This window comes from Pleurodeles waltl, chromosome 3_1 (assembly GCF_031143425.1).
Source record: "Pleurodeles waltl isolate 20211129_DDA chromosome 3_1, aPleWal1.hap1.20221129, whole genome shotgun sequence".
NCBI classification, from domain to species: Eukaryota; Metazoa; Chordata; class Amphibia; order Caudata; family Salamandridae; genus Pleurodeles; species Pleurodeles waltl.
This window is the reverse complement of record NC_090440.1, coordinates 517,450,780-517,466,162: the sequence shown is the minus strand read 5'-3', so window position 1 is coordinate 517,466,162 and position 15,383 is coordinate 517,450,780. Positions and strand designations below refer to the sequence as shown.

At 43.4% G+C, this 15,383-nt stretch overlaps 1 protein-coding gene across 8 annotated transcripts in view; it reads right to left on the bottom strand.

The window, feature by feature from the left end:
* The window catches only part of MEF2A (myocyte enhancer factor 2A), a 455,794-nt gene that overhangs the window by 158,390 nt on the left and 282,021 nt on the right, over nucleotides 1-15,383 (bottom strand). For 3 of the 8 annotated variants that reach the window (XM_069222772.1, XM_069222774.1, XM_069222776.1), the window contains exons 4-5: nucleotides 8,512-8,649; nucleotides 2,259-2,481 (exon numbers count right to left, since the gene is read on the bottom strand). In XM_069222772.1, coding sequence (XP_069078873.1) covers nucleotides 2,259-2,481; nucleotides 8,512-8,649 — 361 coding nt within the window. Of the gene's footprint in view, nucleotides 1-2,258; nucleotides 2,482-8,511; nucleotides 8,650-8,716; nucleotides 8,849-15,383 lie in introns of all 8 variants that reach the window. The other 5 variants (XM_069222773.1, XM_069222775.1, XM_069222777.1 and 2 more) reach the window with 2 other exon arrangements.

Genomic DNA, 15,383 nt, shown 5'->3' with positions numbered 1-15,383 from the left:
AACTCCCTGGTGTCTAATGGTTTCTGCCCCCCTTGGGGACAGATTGGCCTTATCAAAATAGGCCAATCTGCCCCCAAGGGGGGCAGAAATGGCCTAAATATATATTGCCCCGTAGGGGAGCGACCCTTGCCTAACGGATCGCTCCCCACCTAAAAAAAAACGAATTCATCACAAAAAAAAAAAAAATGGTCCCTGGTGCCTAGAGGTTTCTGCCCCCCCTGGGGGCAGATCGGCCTAATAATAGGCCAATCTGCCCCCAGGGGGGGCAGAAAAGGCCTTCCTAAAAAAATGCCCCCCTGGGAGCGACCCTTGCCCAAGGGGTCGCTCCCTTTTGCCAATTTCAAGAAAAAAAAAATCCCTGGTGTCTAGTGGGGTTTCAAAAGCCGGATTGCAAGCAATCCAGCTTTTGAAACCTGTGAGAGACTTCAAAGGGAAGGAAATACATTTCCTTCCCTTTGAAGCCTCTCGGGGCCTCCCCCATGGGATTGAAAAAGAAATGCAAAAGCATTTCTTTTTCAATCGCGCTGGAAGCTCTGCTTCCAGCGCGATGGGGGAGACCCTGTGACTAATCAGCGCGCGCTCGCGCGCTGACGTCACAGGGGGGGTTGGGGGGGGGTCGGGGGTGGGAGGGGAAGGGCTTCCCCTTCCATCCCTGACTTGGGGGGGTGGGGGGGAACCCCACAGAGGGAGCGCTCCCTCTGGGCTGTGTGCCGAGGACGTAGTGGTTACGTCCTCGGCACAGCAGCACTGTGCCGCAGGACGTAACCACTACGTCCGCGGCACAGAAGGGGTTAAAACAATTGTACTGCAGAAAACACAGATCCTGTTGATCAGTTGCTTCATGCGTTATTTAATACTTCTCTTGAACAACACACAGATTTCACAAAGACTTTGAAGATATTCCAACCAGAACCTACCCAACCCCTCTGTCTAGTTTCCAGAACCAGACACTTTCCCGCAAAGAAACTACCCCCTCTAAAGTAATACATTGTATCACTTGTACACATCACAACCATCTACAACGGTTCAATTCGACCTCTCAGGGGCATTCAACACCGGATCACCCCATTTCTAAATACCTCCTACCTTTAGCAGTGTAAGGTCAGTGTTTGATTGTTAATCTACGGTTACTGTTTCTAGCTCATTATCTCTAGGCTGTGCCCTGTCTCCTCACAACAGGCTTATAAACACTATTGTCCGTGCAGCGAGCTTGGAGCCAGGAAACTCCCAGAACTTCAAAGAACCTTTCCACAAATTTCTCCCACCTTCTAGGAGCAGGGCACCAGGTTACACAAAACCAGAGCTCTCATACCCACACTTCAGATTACTACTAGACCTTCAAAATGACTAATTTATTGACATTGTGTGGTTCACCTTGCAAGGGACTGTGGCTGCTGCTTGACAAGGGTTCACATCCCAGTCAACCAACAACTTAATTTCTCAAAGAGTGACAGTATAACAACTACTATCAATGGTACACCAGAAGCCTAAGTATACAAGCTAGGTCGAATACAAATTACCTGCAGCAAATTATAGGTACAGTATAACTACTCAGAGTACAACGGAAAGCTTTATACGGCAACACAATGCTTTCAACAGTACCTTAATTACATATCAATTTCTTATTATATCAGCTTAAAAATGCCTTTTAGTGCAGCCAATAAAATATTAAGATACAGGGAAAAAATAACGTCCTTGCGACCAGTCCATATCAACAAAGACAGAAACCGAGCCTACATTAAAAAAGCAAGTTACTGGCTGGGCTGAATACGTACGGTTTTGAGAGAGGTGAGACCAGACATAAAGGTACAAACTCACTGGTTAGGATTTCTTGTGTGACTCAGCTTCAAGGAAGCACAGATTTATGCTGATACTACCAGGAAGACGTCATGCGAAGCCGTTCTGGAAGGAAACTATGCCTCCCCACAGAGTCTGATATTGTACTTGAAATTCAAGGGACGCAGATCATATCTCCGAACATGCAATGATTTTTCACATTGCATCAAACAAGTGATTGTTTCAGACCTCAGATGGAACAATGGCATTGGTGTGGGTTGTCAAGAGAAGTATAATCATTACCCAGGATACCATGGATAACAGAACAACAGATCTGGTGGACAACTGAAGTGCAATAAACATCTGTAGGACAAACTTCATATTACAATGGTATCCACAGTTATATGAATTTACTAAGTCACAATACATTTACGAGAAAAAAAAGGGAATTAAATTACTGGAATGAGTAATACACCCCTTACCTGCGTTGCCTGTACTTCGAGGTCTCTGAGGGGCAGAGGGAGATGCAACGTTTCTGTGCATGGATGCTTGCTGCGGGGAGAGCATGCCAGTGTCGGTCAACGATGTGCTGGAGGCCAGAGATGGGGTGACAAGGGACCCCCCGTGATTACTGTAGGACAGCGCACTGGGGTTAGATACTGGTACCGTCACAGACATTGAAAAGGTCTGTGGGGGCAATGCAGGCTGGAACAGAAATAAAACAAAGATTAGAATAGCTAGGAAACATCATACAATAATATCAAGTTGCCAGCAAATACCATGTTCATTAGATATCAGTACAAGGCAGATTAGTAAAATTAGTGGGGCCTAAATTATGTACATTAACTTCCTGCTGCACAAAGCCAAGAGGCCTATATTCCCACTCTCTGAACCTTACTGTCTAGTTTGCTAGAAACAAGATCATACACTATAAAAACACTAATCATATATTTGTATATTACACAGTACTGCGTTTCTTATATTGAAGTAGTAGTGCTACACTGATACAAGGCATGGAATAGTGAAAAGGCAAAGCCTCTGACACCACAAGTAAACAAAATGGCCTAAACCCAAACTCCAAGTTTAAGTAAGGCATTCTGATTTATTATCTACGAAACTACATAGCCTCCACTGCACTCATATGGAGGTGTTTCACCCCAACATATAGACATGTGGCAAAATCAGGGGTATGCAATCTGTCTTTAGAGAACTCCCTACTTATTAGGCGTGATGACTCCAGAAAAAGCTCCGCTTACTGTCATTTAAAGGATGTACGCTTCTAAAGGACTCTGAAGACAGGATCTGCCCACAGACAGTCCATGAGTTGGCCCTCGGCATCAATAATGGACTTGCACTTAGAGGTAGGCACATCTGCAGAACCTATCGTCGTGTCTAACTGTGGGACGGACCTAGCACGCCTCAAACTACAGAAAACAAAATGTCTAAAAATGCAAACTATCCTCAAAGTTCTGCAGCAACAACAGCACAAGCTGCCCTTAGGGCCACTGAGCAAAAACTAAAATATTTCAAATAACAACTTTAAGATGTGTGGCATTGCTGTTCGAACACAAGCACACTGAACTGTTGTAAAAGGGTCTGCTGTAAAAGGGTCAGTGTCTCTTAATGGTGGCCCATGGGTATGAAGAAGTGCTTGTGGTATAATCACACAACTTTTTTTTCCAATCTTGCGTAAAGTAGAATTTAAAATCCGTCCAGACTGCAAATGATTTAAAAGCAGATTGAATACTCTATAGTGTGAAGCAAAATCTCTCAAAATTGCACACCACATTGTAAACTCAATAGATCACAAGACAAGATGTCCTGATTAAGAAAGACATTTTTTTAAATAAATTAACATGCATGTAAAACATACGTTATATCATATGACGAGAAAAAGGAAAGCAGTTAGTATATATCTTCCGGCTCGGGCGTGCAGTGTTATTACTGAGGCAGATACTGTATTCCTCCCACGTCTAAATCTGAAATTGTTGTACCGTGGGCTACTATCATAGGAAAGACTAAACTGCGTTCGTTGAGCTCTTCAAATAACAGAGCGGGAAATGTGCAAAGTCAGACAAAGTCTACTTCACCCAGGATGCATCAATACTGGGTTAGAGCAGGCTTTAGTAACCTCCGACTACAAACTAACAAATGGGAACAGTCTTTGCTGCAGGACTGGAGATGAGCAAGTTATTCTCTATACCCTTCAAGCTACTAGAGCCATCAGGCCAAGGGAACTAATGCAAGAAAGGATTCTCCTTGGCTGAGGAATCATGCCAGTCAGGTCTGTTTAATGCGCCTTGAGACTAACTAGTTCACTTGAGTTACGGATTGTCGACAAGCCACTCAAGTGGCTTGCCAGTTAACCTCAAACAAGCATTTGCAATGCAAAGGGTCTCGAGTTTGCTCGAGTTAGAGCTATTAGCATTGTAAACTCCTAACTGGACTTTTCTTGCCACATAAATTGAAAATGAAAAGTAAACCAGCTGACATAAGAGCCAATTCAAAGCGCCATGGCACCCATCTAAGGAGCGACACACATGGAAAAATGTTTGCTCGAAGTCAAACATATGGGCAAAAGTGCAATTATTCATGTAACAGGGTCAATGGCCAAGGCGGTAACAAAACTGCCCCAAGGAGGGACAAAAAAAACATTTACCAATGTCAAAGGATTTTTGAAAGGCAATCCTGGGAACGAGTGATAGTGATGGGCATGCAGTGGGCGTGGTTCAAAGCCCACATAGATACCAACATGTCGGAAATGCAGCGCTTGCGTGCTGCTATGCTCGACCTAAAATGCCTTGGTTTGAGGAAGCTTTGCCAGTCATTGAAGTACAAATTAATTGCTGCACAGCCAGTGAACGCATACTGATGGGAAATGCGTTACATAAGGTGGCAACATGACAGCTGCAGTGGGTGTCTTTCAGTAGTATAAAGCCCAAACTTATTTTAAATGCAGTCACAATGCTGAATGAGATGATCGGATTCCTACGTCAATGACCATCTTAAATAGGTTTCGTGAATGTACAGTTGACTCCATTATTTATTTATTTTTCTCTCTCAACTCACTAGTGGGCTGAAGAGAAAAAGGTTTTTACTGAAGAGCAAGTTCTTGTTGTGGATTGTCTCAGTAGCTAGAAAAAGGGAAGGAGACTGTGCTCAGTCACTCATCTTGCAAGGATTCCTCTGAGTGGCACCCTTTGACTGTTCATGGTAAAATGGCATGCTGTTTATTTCATCATCTACTGCAGAACTTACCCGGTACAACATTTAGTAATTCATGGTGTGCTTTAGTAGGTCTATATACTAATCCAACTGAAGTCTGCTTGGATGGGACAGATTACTTTAGGCTGCATTAAAGAAAAACTGTGATAACGATAGCTAGTGTTGAAGAACACAAGGCACATGAGCCATGATGAGCAAGATGTTTGGCACAAGACACAAACACTCATCAATACACTTTTCTGAATTACCGATTAATCTCTTGGGACACTGAAAGCAATGGACAGCATTTAAATCTAGAACAGATTTATACTACAAAAAAAGCTTTCCTGAAAATACAGTACTAAGATGAAACATGTTACATGCAACCGCCCGCTGTAACTTTAAAGCACCATTCAAGAGTGTTATATGTTTTTTTTCTTTTTTTAAAAAAAAGAATGTCTTTATGTCCAGCAATGCTCACAGAATTATACACTTTTTGGAGAAACCATTTCCAAGTTCTCAGGAGCAGTCACACACACTGGATCAATGTGCTGCCTCGTGACATGCAGACCATTCTCAAACAGTCTGCGGTGGGTGCCATAAAAGGGGCCTGGAGAACAGCTGTATTGATGGCCATTCATTAGAGAGAACAGCAGACAGAGTGTGTGATGGTTTCAACTGTATTATTTAGACCAAGGACAGACAATGAGGGTAGCTTCAGGCTCACATGCTGAAACAGATTGAGGAGATGGGGTGGCCAGCATACCCTGTGTGGTAGCGGGGAACATGGAAAGAAATTGGAACGACTTGGGGATTGATGTCGATCAGCAAACATCAGGAGAACACCTGTGTTGCAATGGGGGACTTCAGCCTTCCATCCAATACTAGTCATTCTTCTGGATGCCGTGACCACAGCGTATGTGAATCTATTCAACCCACAGTAGGCACCACATGAAAAGTATGCAACCTTAATTGGCACATTGCATTCTAATGGTAACATATGTTTTAACGAATTGTTATGGTTTTCAATAACAATGAATACACTTGAGACACGAACATGTGTTTGTGTGTGTGAATTAGGTTTTGCACTTGTATAATTTAAGCACTTTTTGCATAGCATTCTATTCCAGTTATTTCAGCATGATGCCCATTAGTCTACTTCTAGCCATTGTTTTGTCTATGTGCTTTTAGAGTTATTATAGCATCATCTTTGCTGGTGATGGAACTAAACTAGCTCCCAGGTGGTTAGATGATATATACTGTAGCAATTTCGGCCATGTAATGGTAGATTGGTTTGTGTCAGTGGTGGCTCTTCCTCTATACTCTCATCTACACTAATGCATCGGTCAGTACCTAGGTTCCCCTAAAACATGCTGTTCTGAGTTACAATGTTTCCAAACTTGGCGTCCCGATTAGTCCAGGATCTAAAAAAAGGTCTGACCATATTTTTACTGCAAGAAAAAAGCAGCACTCCTGTGCAAGTTTCATATAATTTGCCAAGGCAACGGATTTTTCTGCCTTTAAGGCTTGCGGAGTATTCCAGAGCAAAAAAATTATTCTGTCCAACTCTCACCTTCCTTAACAAGTTTCAAACAGTCTTGTTTTGGTAGATGTTGCCTCGGGTAGTGGGACTTCCATACTGCAATGAACACTTGATACAACTATTGTTCATCCAGAGTCATTTGGCTCTTCGAAGGACTCTAAAGACATAGCAGTTATACAAATTTTCTGTTGCGAGTTGAGATTTATGCTGGCCACTTGTCTTTTAGCAACAAGGTGCTCTCTAGAGTGTATGAGTGCTCTTCAAATATTAAGGGCTTTATTTCGAGTTTGGCAGATGGGAAAGCCCGTCCACCAAACTCCCAACGGGGTGGCTGCCACCTACACATCGACCTACCCGCCAGAGTCATTATGAGTTTCCCGCTAGGTCGGCAGGCTGAAACCTCAGTTTTCGCCCACCTGCCTAGCGGGAAACAGGCTACAGCATTGTCTTTGGTTCTTAATCAAGCCGGCTGCAATGCTGTAGTCAGCAGGGTGCACCAGCACCCTCTCAATGTTCATTGTCTGCGAACATTGCAAGGGTGTTGGGCAGGGCAGCCCCTGCACTGCCATGCAAAGTGCATGGGCAGCGTAGGGGCCCTCTGCATCTGTTCTCCACAGGCCTTTCCATGGCAGTGTTACTGCCATGAAAAGGCTGGCAGAGAACAAGGTTGTAATTCCGATCTCCACCAGGATCAATGATCCTAGCGGATCTGAGGGTCTAACCATCACGGTTGTAATGTGGCGGCCCTGACCGCCACCGCAGGTGTGGAGGTCTTAAGACCACCACACTTGTAATGACCTCCTAAAATGTCTAATTTTGCTTATAGCTGATATAGACCAATAAAAAAATGCCTCGCTTCATCACTGGTCAGGATTGCCTTGACTCCAAATCTAGGACTTGGATTCCACTCAAATAATGTATGAGTCCTCTATGTGTAAATACCACAGTAACTTCACAAGCCAAAATTACAGTGATGATCCAAGAAGAATGAAATGGAAGCCTATAGAAATACATCAGCCAAACTACCTCTGAATCAATGGTAACACAGGACAACAAAGCAGATGCCTGCACATACACATAAGTATGATAAAATCTGGCAAATAAATAACCCAGAACGGAAAAAAATAATGAAAACTAAAAATCACTACAGACATTAAAAAAAAAGCCATCTAAAGCTACATTTCTATATCGAAGCAAGCCTTCTCTGGTCTTTAGATTGGCATCTTTGTTCGTCTACATTTTACGATTCAGAAAAACCTAGGTCAACTTTTCTTCAGAAAAAATTATTTAAACATGCATGATGCCAAGATGAGGCTCCCTGAAAAGGTAAATACGCTATTCCATCCACAGATTTTAGCAAGAATGGATCCATAAAAAAATAAAAGGATGCGCCAGTGTTGCAACTGACGGAAGTACTAAATAAATGGGAGTTGAAAGATGCTGTCACTTTAATAATGGTGACAAGTCAGGAAGTGAGACTTTGGGGGGAATTGGGGAATGATTATGCAGCACAGGTTTCTCCGATAGGGAAAAGCTGATGGTTTCTGATCCAGATTTGTAGCCCTGTCCTTCCATTAACTCTCTAAGTCCACCCATTATTTTTCCTTTTTATTTTTAACCTATAAACACTTAAGAAAATACAACTGGGAGCATATCCTCCAGCAGGGGGTGAAAAGGGGAAGGCAGATCAGGAATAGAGAGACTACCAACTTTAAGGTGTATGGTTGGAGGTCTCGAACCCACAACTATTTAGGCTCACGGGCACGGACATTTCTATTTTAATCTCTCTACCAAAAACTTGCAAAAATGTAAATGCAAATAAAATAACAATTAAAGAAAGAAAAATGAGGTGGAATTTCTTCTTTAGAAAACGCATGTTACTGGCATGCCCTTGCTGTTGCATGGAAGAGCAGGGGGTGCATGGGTTTGGGGGTGGTTGCGCCTCTTCATGCACAAGATAAAAGCACAAGCCATACTTTCGTACTCACTGCGATCTTATGATTCCGCATCATATTATCAAACTCCTCGTTAATTTTTTTATACTTTTCTTCCGTATGTGGAGTGAGCACATAAGAGCTGTCGGGGTCCGGGCTGTCACACCCACGATGTTCCTTCTTGTTCAGAGCCTAAATGACGAAGTTAATAAAAAGGATCAACACATAACAGTAGAGAGAAAACGAAAAAAGTACTTACAGGGCCTCGCTTGAACATAAAATCACTATCTTCATTTAGTTTGCGGAATCTGTCCTCGGAGAGTGGACTGTGCTCAAAGTAATCGTCAGCATCAGGGCTCTCACAACCATTGAGGCCTTTTTTCCTTAACGTCTGAAAATACAATTGGAAAATTCACACTCACATAATACTCACTCCCCAACACTTAGAGTTCTTCGAACAAGAGGGCAACGTCTGAATGCAATACAGCCTGAATCACTAAAGACAATTCATCTGTGTGGGTTTAAGCCTCTAACAGAGGCCGTCCCATAAAACAGCAGTCGTGCCAGTCACTTGCAGGAGTAAAACACAGGCTCAGAGGTCTGGTTCGAAACAGTTCTAGCCCTCTGATGCTAAAGGCCTTTCTGTTAATATAAAGCAAGACTCCCAAATACGATGAGCATATTTCAGAAAGTTTCCTGTACACAGCATGTATCATTTGTTAGTATGTGCCCTGATGTACATAGGGACGGTACTCCGGCTTGTAATGAAGATAGAACAACTTTATTGATAGACGTGACCTAGCATCCAGCCTCTCCGGAGAAACAGGTTAACTGTCATCTCCGGAATGCTCGGACAGCTCGCGCTAGAGAACGCGCTCAGAATGCAGACACAACATATCCTTTTCCCTTCATATAAATAATGTAACCAAGAAAATAACTGGTATAAAACTAAAGCTAAAACGGAGAAAAACTAAAACTATTAATTTGAAACACAATCCTTCAAATAATAAAACATTTGTGAAACATAATCATTCCAAAATATAGTCTTTAAAATAACTAGGACACTTGCGATTCCTCATCAATTGTCCACGAACCACTCCCTTTGTCTGAGAATTCTCTGTCTTGCGTTACACTGGTACTTTGTGATTTGCTCTCTCCAGCCTCAGAAGCAGTACTGTGATTCACACCAGAAGTAGTTCCATCTTCATCGGTAATTCCTTCTTCATCGCTCCTTCCAGCCTCAGAAGCAGTACCGTGACTCACACCAGAAGTGGTTCCTTCTTCAATGCTCATTCCAGCATCAGAAACAATACTATGATCACTCCAGAAGAGGGAGCTAGAACATTCATCTTCAACTTGACCAGAAACACACTTTCCCCCTTTCTGATACAATGCCACATTTCTCACATTCCACTTCTCTCCTCCTTCAATCTCAACTTGAAATTTTCCCACCTTCTTCACACGAAAAGGACCTCTAAATTTCGAAACACCCGCCCTTACCCTACCTGACTTGACTTTGACCCAATCCCCCACCATTAGTCCGTGTTTATGCTCACAAGGCACACCTGTTTTGTCACTACCCCCAGATGCAACCCACTCTTGAAGCCAAGAAGGAATCAATTTCGACCCCATCTGTTTCCCTCTCATCACTCGAAACGGAGTCACACCGGTGGCACTATGAATTGTGGAGCAATATGCTCGTACAACATCAATCATCATTTTCTGCACACTACAATGGTTAGCTAAAGCTAACTGTATAGTTCCCTTGATCAATCTATTTACTCTCTCAACAATTCCATTACCCTGTGGATAGTATAAGGACGTCCTAGTGTGTCGCACTCCACAATTCTTTAAAAACAAGCACATCTCATTCGAAGTCAATTGAGTACCATTGTCCGTGATAAGGACCCTGGGTATGCCTTCCTCCATGAAAATATCCTCTAAAACTTTTATAGTTGTGGACGTAGTGACATCACGAACAAACCTAACCACCAACCACCTTGAGTGTACATCCACAACTACAACTGCAAAACGCATCAGAAAAGGAACTTCCCATAACGGACCAATGAAGTCTAAACAAATAGTATTATAGATCTTCAATGTGTCCTTCCACCCTTCCAACACCTACCTTCAACCTCTTCTCACTCTCTCTGCATAGTCTACACTGTTCCACCCAACCCTTAACTTGTCCATCCAAACCTGGCCACCAAAAATTCTCTTTCAATCTTCTGCTAGTCATCCCCTGACCTAAATGACCCTCATGAGCTAAAGAAAATAATTTAAACCTCAACCCAACCGGTGGAACAAAACGTTCACCCCGCATCAATACATTGTCCCCACAACACGACAACTCATCCAACACATCCAAAAAAGGCCTGACAGACAGCGGAAGGGTACTCTCCCTTGGACTCCCTAGAGAGACTAGTCTAAAAACACATTTAAGACAATCATCAACCGCCATCTCATCCTTCCATTCATCCAGCGTAAATGTACCTAAACCCCATTCAACCACATCACCGATAGAAGCCACAGCATCATCAGTATCACAAGACTTTACCGACTGAGGATCCACCTTCTCCCAGTCAAGGGACAACTTGGACAAACAGTCAGCCTGAACATTTTTCCAACCCTGAACATACTCAACACGATACAGATACTCCTGCAGCCTTGCAGATAGTCTGGCCAACCTCGCTGACCCCTTCCCCGCACCACCAGCAGATAATATTCTTAACAAGGGTTTGTGATCACTCCTCAAAGTAAACTCCAACCCCCACAAATACGTTCTGAAATATTCTGTGCCCCAGACAGCCGCTAAAGCCTTACGTTCTATAACAGAATATTTTCGCTCCGTTTGTGTCAGTGTACGAGAAGCAAACGCAACTGTCTTCTCTTGTTTTCCATGTACTTGTGATAATACAGCTCCCAACCCGGTGCCACTGGCATCGCCACCGGAATGCTCGGACAGCTCGCGCTAGAGAACGTGCTCAGAATGCAGACACAACATGCCCCCACCAGAAAACAAGTTTTGGCAAAGCCAACAGGCTTGGCGTTGGCTGCCAGCCTTTTGTCTTTGTAAGTGCTTGTTTGTCTTTTTGGGAAAAACTTTATCATTGGGGGAGCGGCTGCGCCCTGTCCAATATTAAAAAAGGCCCAAAAGGAAAACTATTTTTTGGTCTCAGAAATCGCACATTACTACAAGTAGGCGCTGAGAAGGGAATTACTCAGTGTGTGGATGTGCTCCTTGTGAAAGGAAAGAATGCTATCATCCACAGTGAAGGGGGGGGGGGGGGGGGAATGTCTGAAGTGGGCTGCCCTACTGCCCCATGATGTATGCTGTAGTGGGTGGAAGAAAATGGGAATGACGACGACAACAACAGACCAATGGATGAAGAGGGCTGACTAAAAGCCCCCATAAATAACGATATTACGTATAGAACTTTAGTAAATTTGATCGGTCTTGGTTAAAGCCTGACCTATAAAGTGCAGTATTTTACACCTGGGCTTTGCGTGTGAATGTAATAAATCAAAGGAATTCAGAGAGGTCCATCTGACTTTGGAGAAGAAAGCGAACAATATATTGTGAACATCAGAGTGATGTCATTGTCTGAAATACTTTCTTCATTCAGACACTGTGGCATGTCGATCAAGAATACACTCTCTGGAAAGTCTGCAAGGACACCGAGGCATATTAACATGTGTACACAAAGACTGGCAGCGGAAATCTGACTATAGTTAGACCTTCTGTGGCCTTCGACAACACTGTACACTTAGGCTCCAACTCTTTGATCATGTACCAGAAACGCTTCGACTACCCTAGGGGACCACTGCTGTCACTAGCCTTGACTGTTGTCACGTTCACAGCTTTGCACTTAACTAATAAAAGGCTCAACTCAAACATGTTTCCTGCGCATAGCAATTATGTACACTTGCGTGCAATACCCAAGAAATATTCACAAAGCCAGAAAACAGAGTACAGATTGTGGAGCAGCCCCATTCAACTTTGCTGGCTACGAAAAGCTTGCACAACTTAACAGCCCTACAATTGTCCACGGTGGAGTAGATCCCGATTCCAGGTGAGTGTCTGAGGAGCGGGCATAACTTCTTTTGAATTGTAGGTGTGAAGGAGGGCTTCTTTTCAATCCCAGCCATAGTAGGAGGGAAAACAGTTTTGACCCAGTCAGGTAGTGGCGTGGCCAGGAGAGTGAAGACGGGCATGACTAGTAACAGCTTGGTTCCACCCTATTGAAACGGCATTCTGGGTAATCTCATGGTAAAGTGAAGAAGAAACTCTGTAAAAGGAAGTGGGGGACTACACAAAAGTGGTTATTAGTGTTGGGTGCCTCCCTTTTTAACGTGGAGACTTCTCAAACTGGGCTTCCTGATCCGGGTCCCCACCAAATATTTTGGGAAACTGACTCCCACGGAGATGACGGTATGGGATGTTGACCTCAATTGTGTAGGGCAGTGGTTCCCAAACTCGTGGCCCGGGGATCCCTGAGGGTCCACAAAGCCTCCTCCGGGGTCCGCACTGCTTAAAAAATGTAATAATATTAACAGATTAAGACCCCAGCTTTCAGTAATGACTCAGTGGAGAGTCCCCGAATTCCAATAATGATAAAGTGAGGGTCCCTGGGTTCCAGTGATGATAAAGTGGGGGTCCAGAAGTCAAAAGATTGGGAACTACTGGTGTAGGGGGTTAACAAGTGCTTGCTTTTCTTTAGCGAGTGTAAGTGGAAATTCGAAAAATGTATAACTCTTCCCAATTTAGACTAGTCTTTCCACCCAATGTATACTCCACCGGCATTAACCAAACATTCGGTTATTAAATAACTAGGACATTTGTTATTGCTCCACAAGACGTCATGCTTAATAAAAGCGCAGCGCTATTTAAAAGTCAAACATGCATCACTTCCAACACAATCCTCTATAGACCCACTTTACCACTTGCCGTTACAAATATTGATTAATGGCTCTTTAGCCCAAATACAATTTCTTTCAAAAATCGTTTCAAACATTACATTACGAATGGAACTATAAAAAAATATTTCCATGATTAAATTGAATCTCCCGAATTTGTTTCTATTCAGAAATGTGTTTGGGTGTACTTTTAACATTTTCGCTGGCCAGATGGTAAGCCTGTGTTCTGGGTTATTTCCTGTTTACAGAATGAACTTCCGCGGTTTGAGCACCTGTCTCAGTGCACCCCCAAGCCACAGAACATCAACTGATAACCTATCATTTCTTGAAAGTGGGTGAAACTGAAGAAATGATGTATGCACAGTGAGCGCAAGAACGGTTTCCGCGTGCTGCACAACGCTAAGCCATCTCTCAGCTCGCCACACTGGTGAACAACGTGCACGTGGACATAAGTGATTCTTCGAAGGTTAGTGTTTGATGGGAAGCTGAGGATAGAACACTGGTCACCTTGTTCCACAATCTGAAATTAAATTATTTCTCAGTTATCTACGTTGCTGTCAAGTCAAAGGTATTCGTGCGCTTCACAAGGAAACTGAGTAGGCGAGTGCTAAACGGTATCAAGCATCATATTAAACAGGACATTACACACAGCCCAAGCTGTAAAGAAGTGAATTCAAGGCCTTCCTGTCAGTGGTAGCTTTGGGGTTTTTTGGGTCCCTTGTTGCGAACAAATGTTGGGTGTATTTGTGAAACACACTATCACCCGCAAGGGTACTCTGGCGCTGTCCGTCTCATTACTAAATTATACGATAAACCTCTTAAATATATGTCTTGTCCAGGACCCACAAATCCTTAAAATATTTCTCAGTGTAGAGATCAAAGTGAGTGCCACCTTTCCTCTTGCCTTCTCTCCTCTTCTATATATCTTCTATTTTCCTGCCTTTCACCATTAGTCTCCTTTTCTCCTGCCTTTATTGCTTCCTCTATTCCCCCTTTAATAATCTTTCCTCCTGTGCTCTCTCTGCACACCATATCTACTTTTCGCCTGCTCATTTTTACCATCACCATATTCTTTCCAACTCTTCACCCATGTTCCTAGCCTTCTCTCTCGTCTTCTGTCCCTAGCTCTTTCACTCCTGACCCCGTCTTTCACTTTTTTGATTTATATCCCTCCCCTTCCATTTTTCACTTGTCTCCCTCTCTTTTATCTGACTCAATCTCTCTCCCTTCCCCCCTCTGCCCCTTTCCTTCTTTGATTTCTCATTTGTTCCCATCTTGTTCTCCCTTGTAGTTCCTCACTTCTTTCTCTCCGACTATGCAGTTTCCTATATTTAACCCTCACGCTCCATCACATGCTTTCTCTTCCCCACCCCTATCAATCATTCTCTTTCTTCCACTCTATTCTCCTCTATCAATTTCCTTCCATTTTCTCTTCGAGCCCCATTGTCATTGTCCCTCGATTTACCCAAGGTTAGCATAGCCTTCTTGCTCTCCTCTGCCCTTTTCTTATACACTTCTTCCTGTCATTTACATTAACTCTTTTGTCCAAGTTTTTCTCTTTTTTTTTTTTAACTTCACTTTTCATTCGCTCGCTCTCTACTCTCTCATTAACTTAGTCCCACACACCATTGTTCCTGTTCCATGCTTGGTCCTAAAGTGTTATAAGCTGCACTAGTTCCAGATGTTCATGAGTTATAACAATAACATGAGCTCCTACGACATCCTTTCAAAACTCCCTCCGCCCGCCCCCGATTTCGCTCCACCCCATTACATCATTGATCCTTTGTAACAATGACAAGGAGTGGACAGGAACAGAAAAATGCGTTCGACGGCTGCCAACCTTTACAATTTGCTTTACCCTAGCCCGGGGGCTTGCTTCTGGGGGCGGAGGAATATTGGGTAGGCCCGTATGAGGAACGTAGGATGTACAGACGGGCAACAGAAGGAAGTCTTGTGAGGGTGTGAGCAGTAAAAGGGCGCAGGTAGCTGTGAGGATGTGTCCTCCCTAA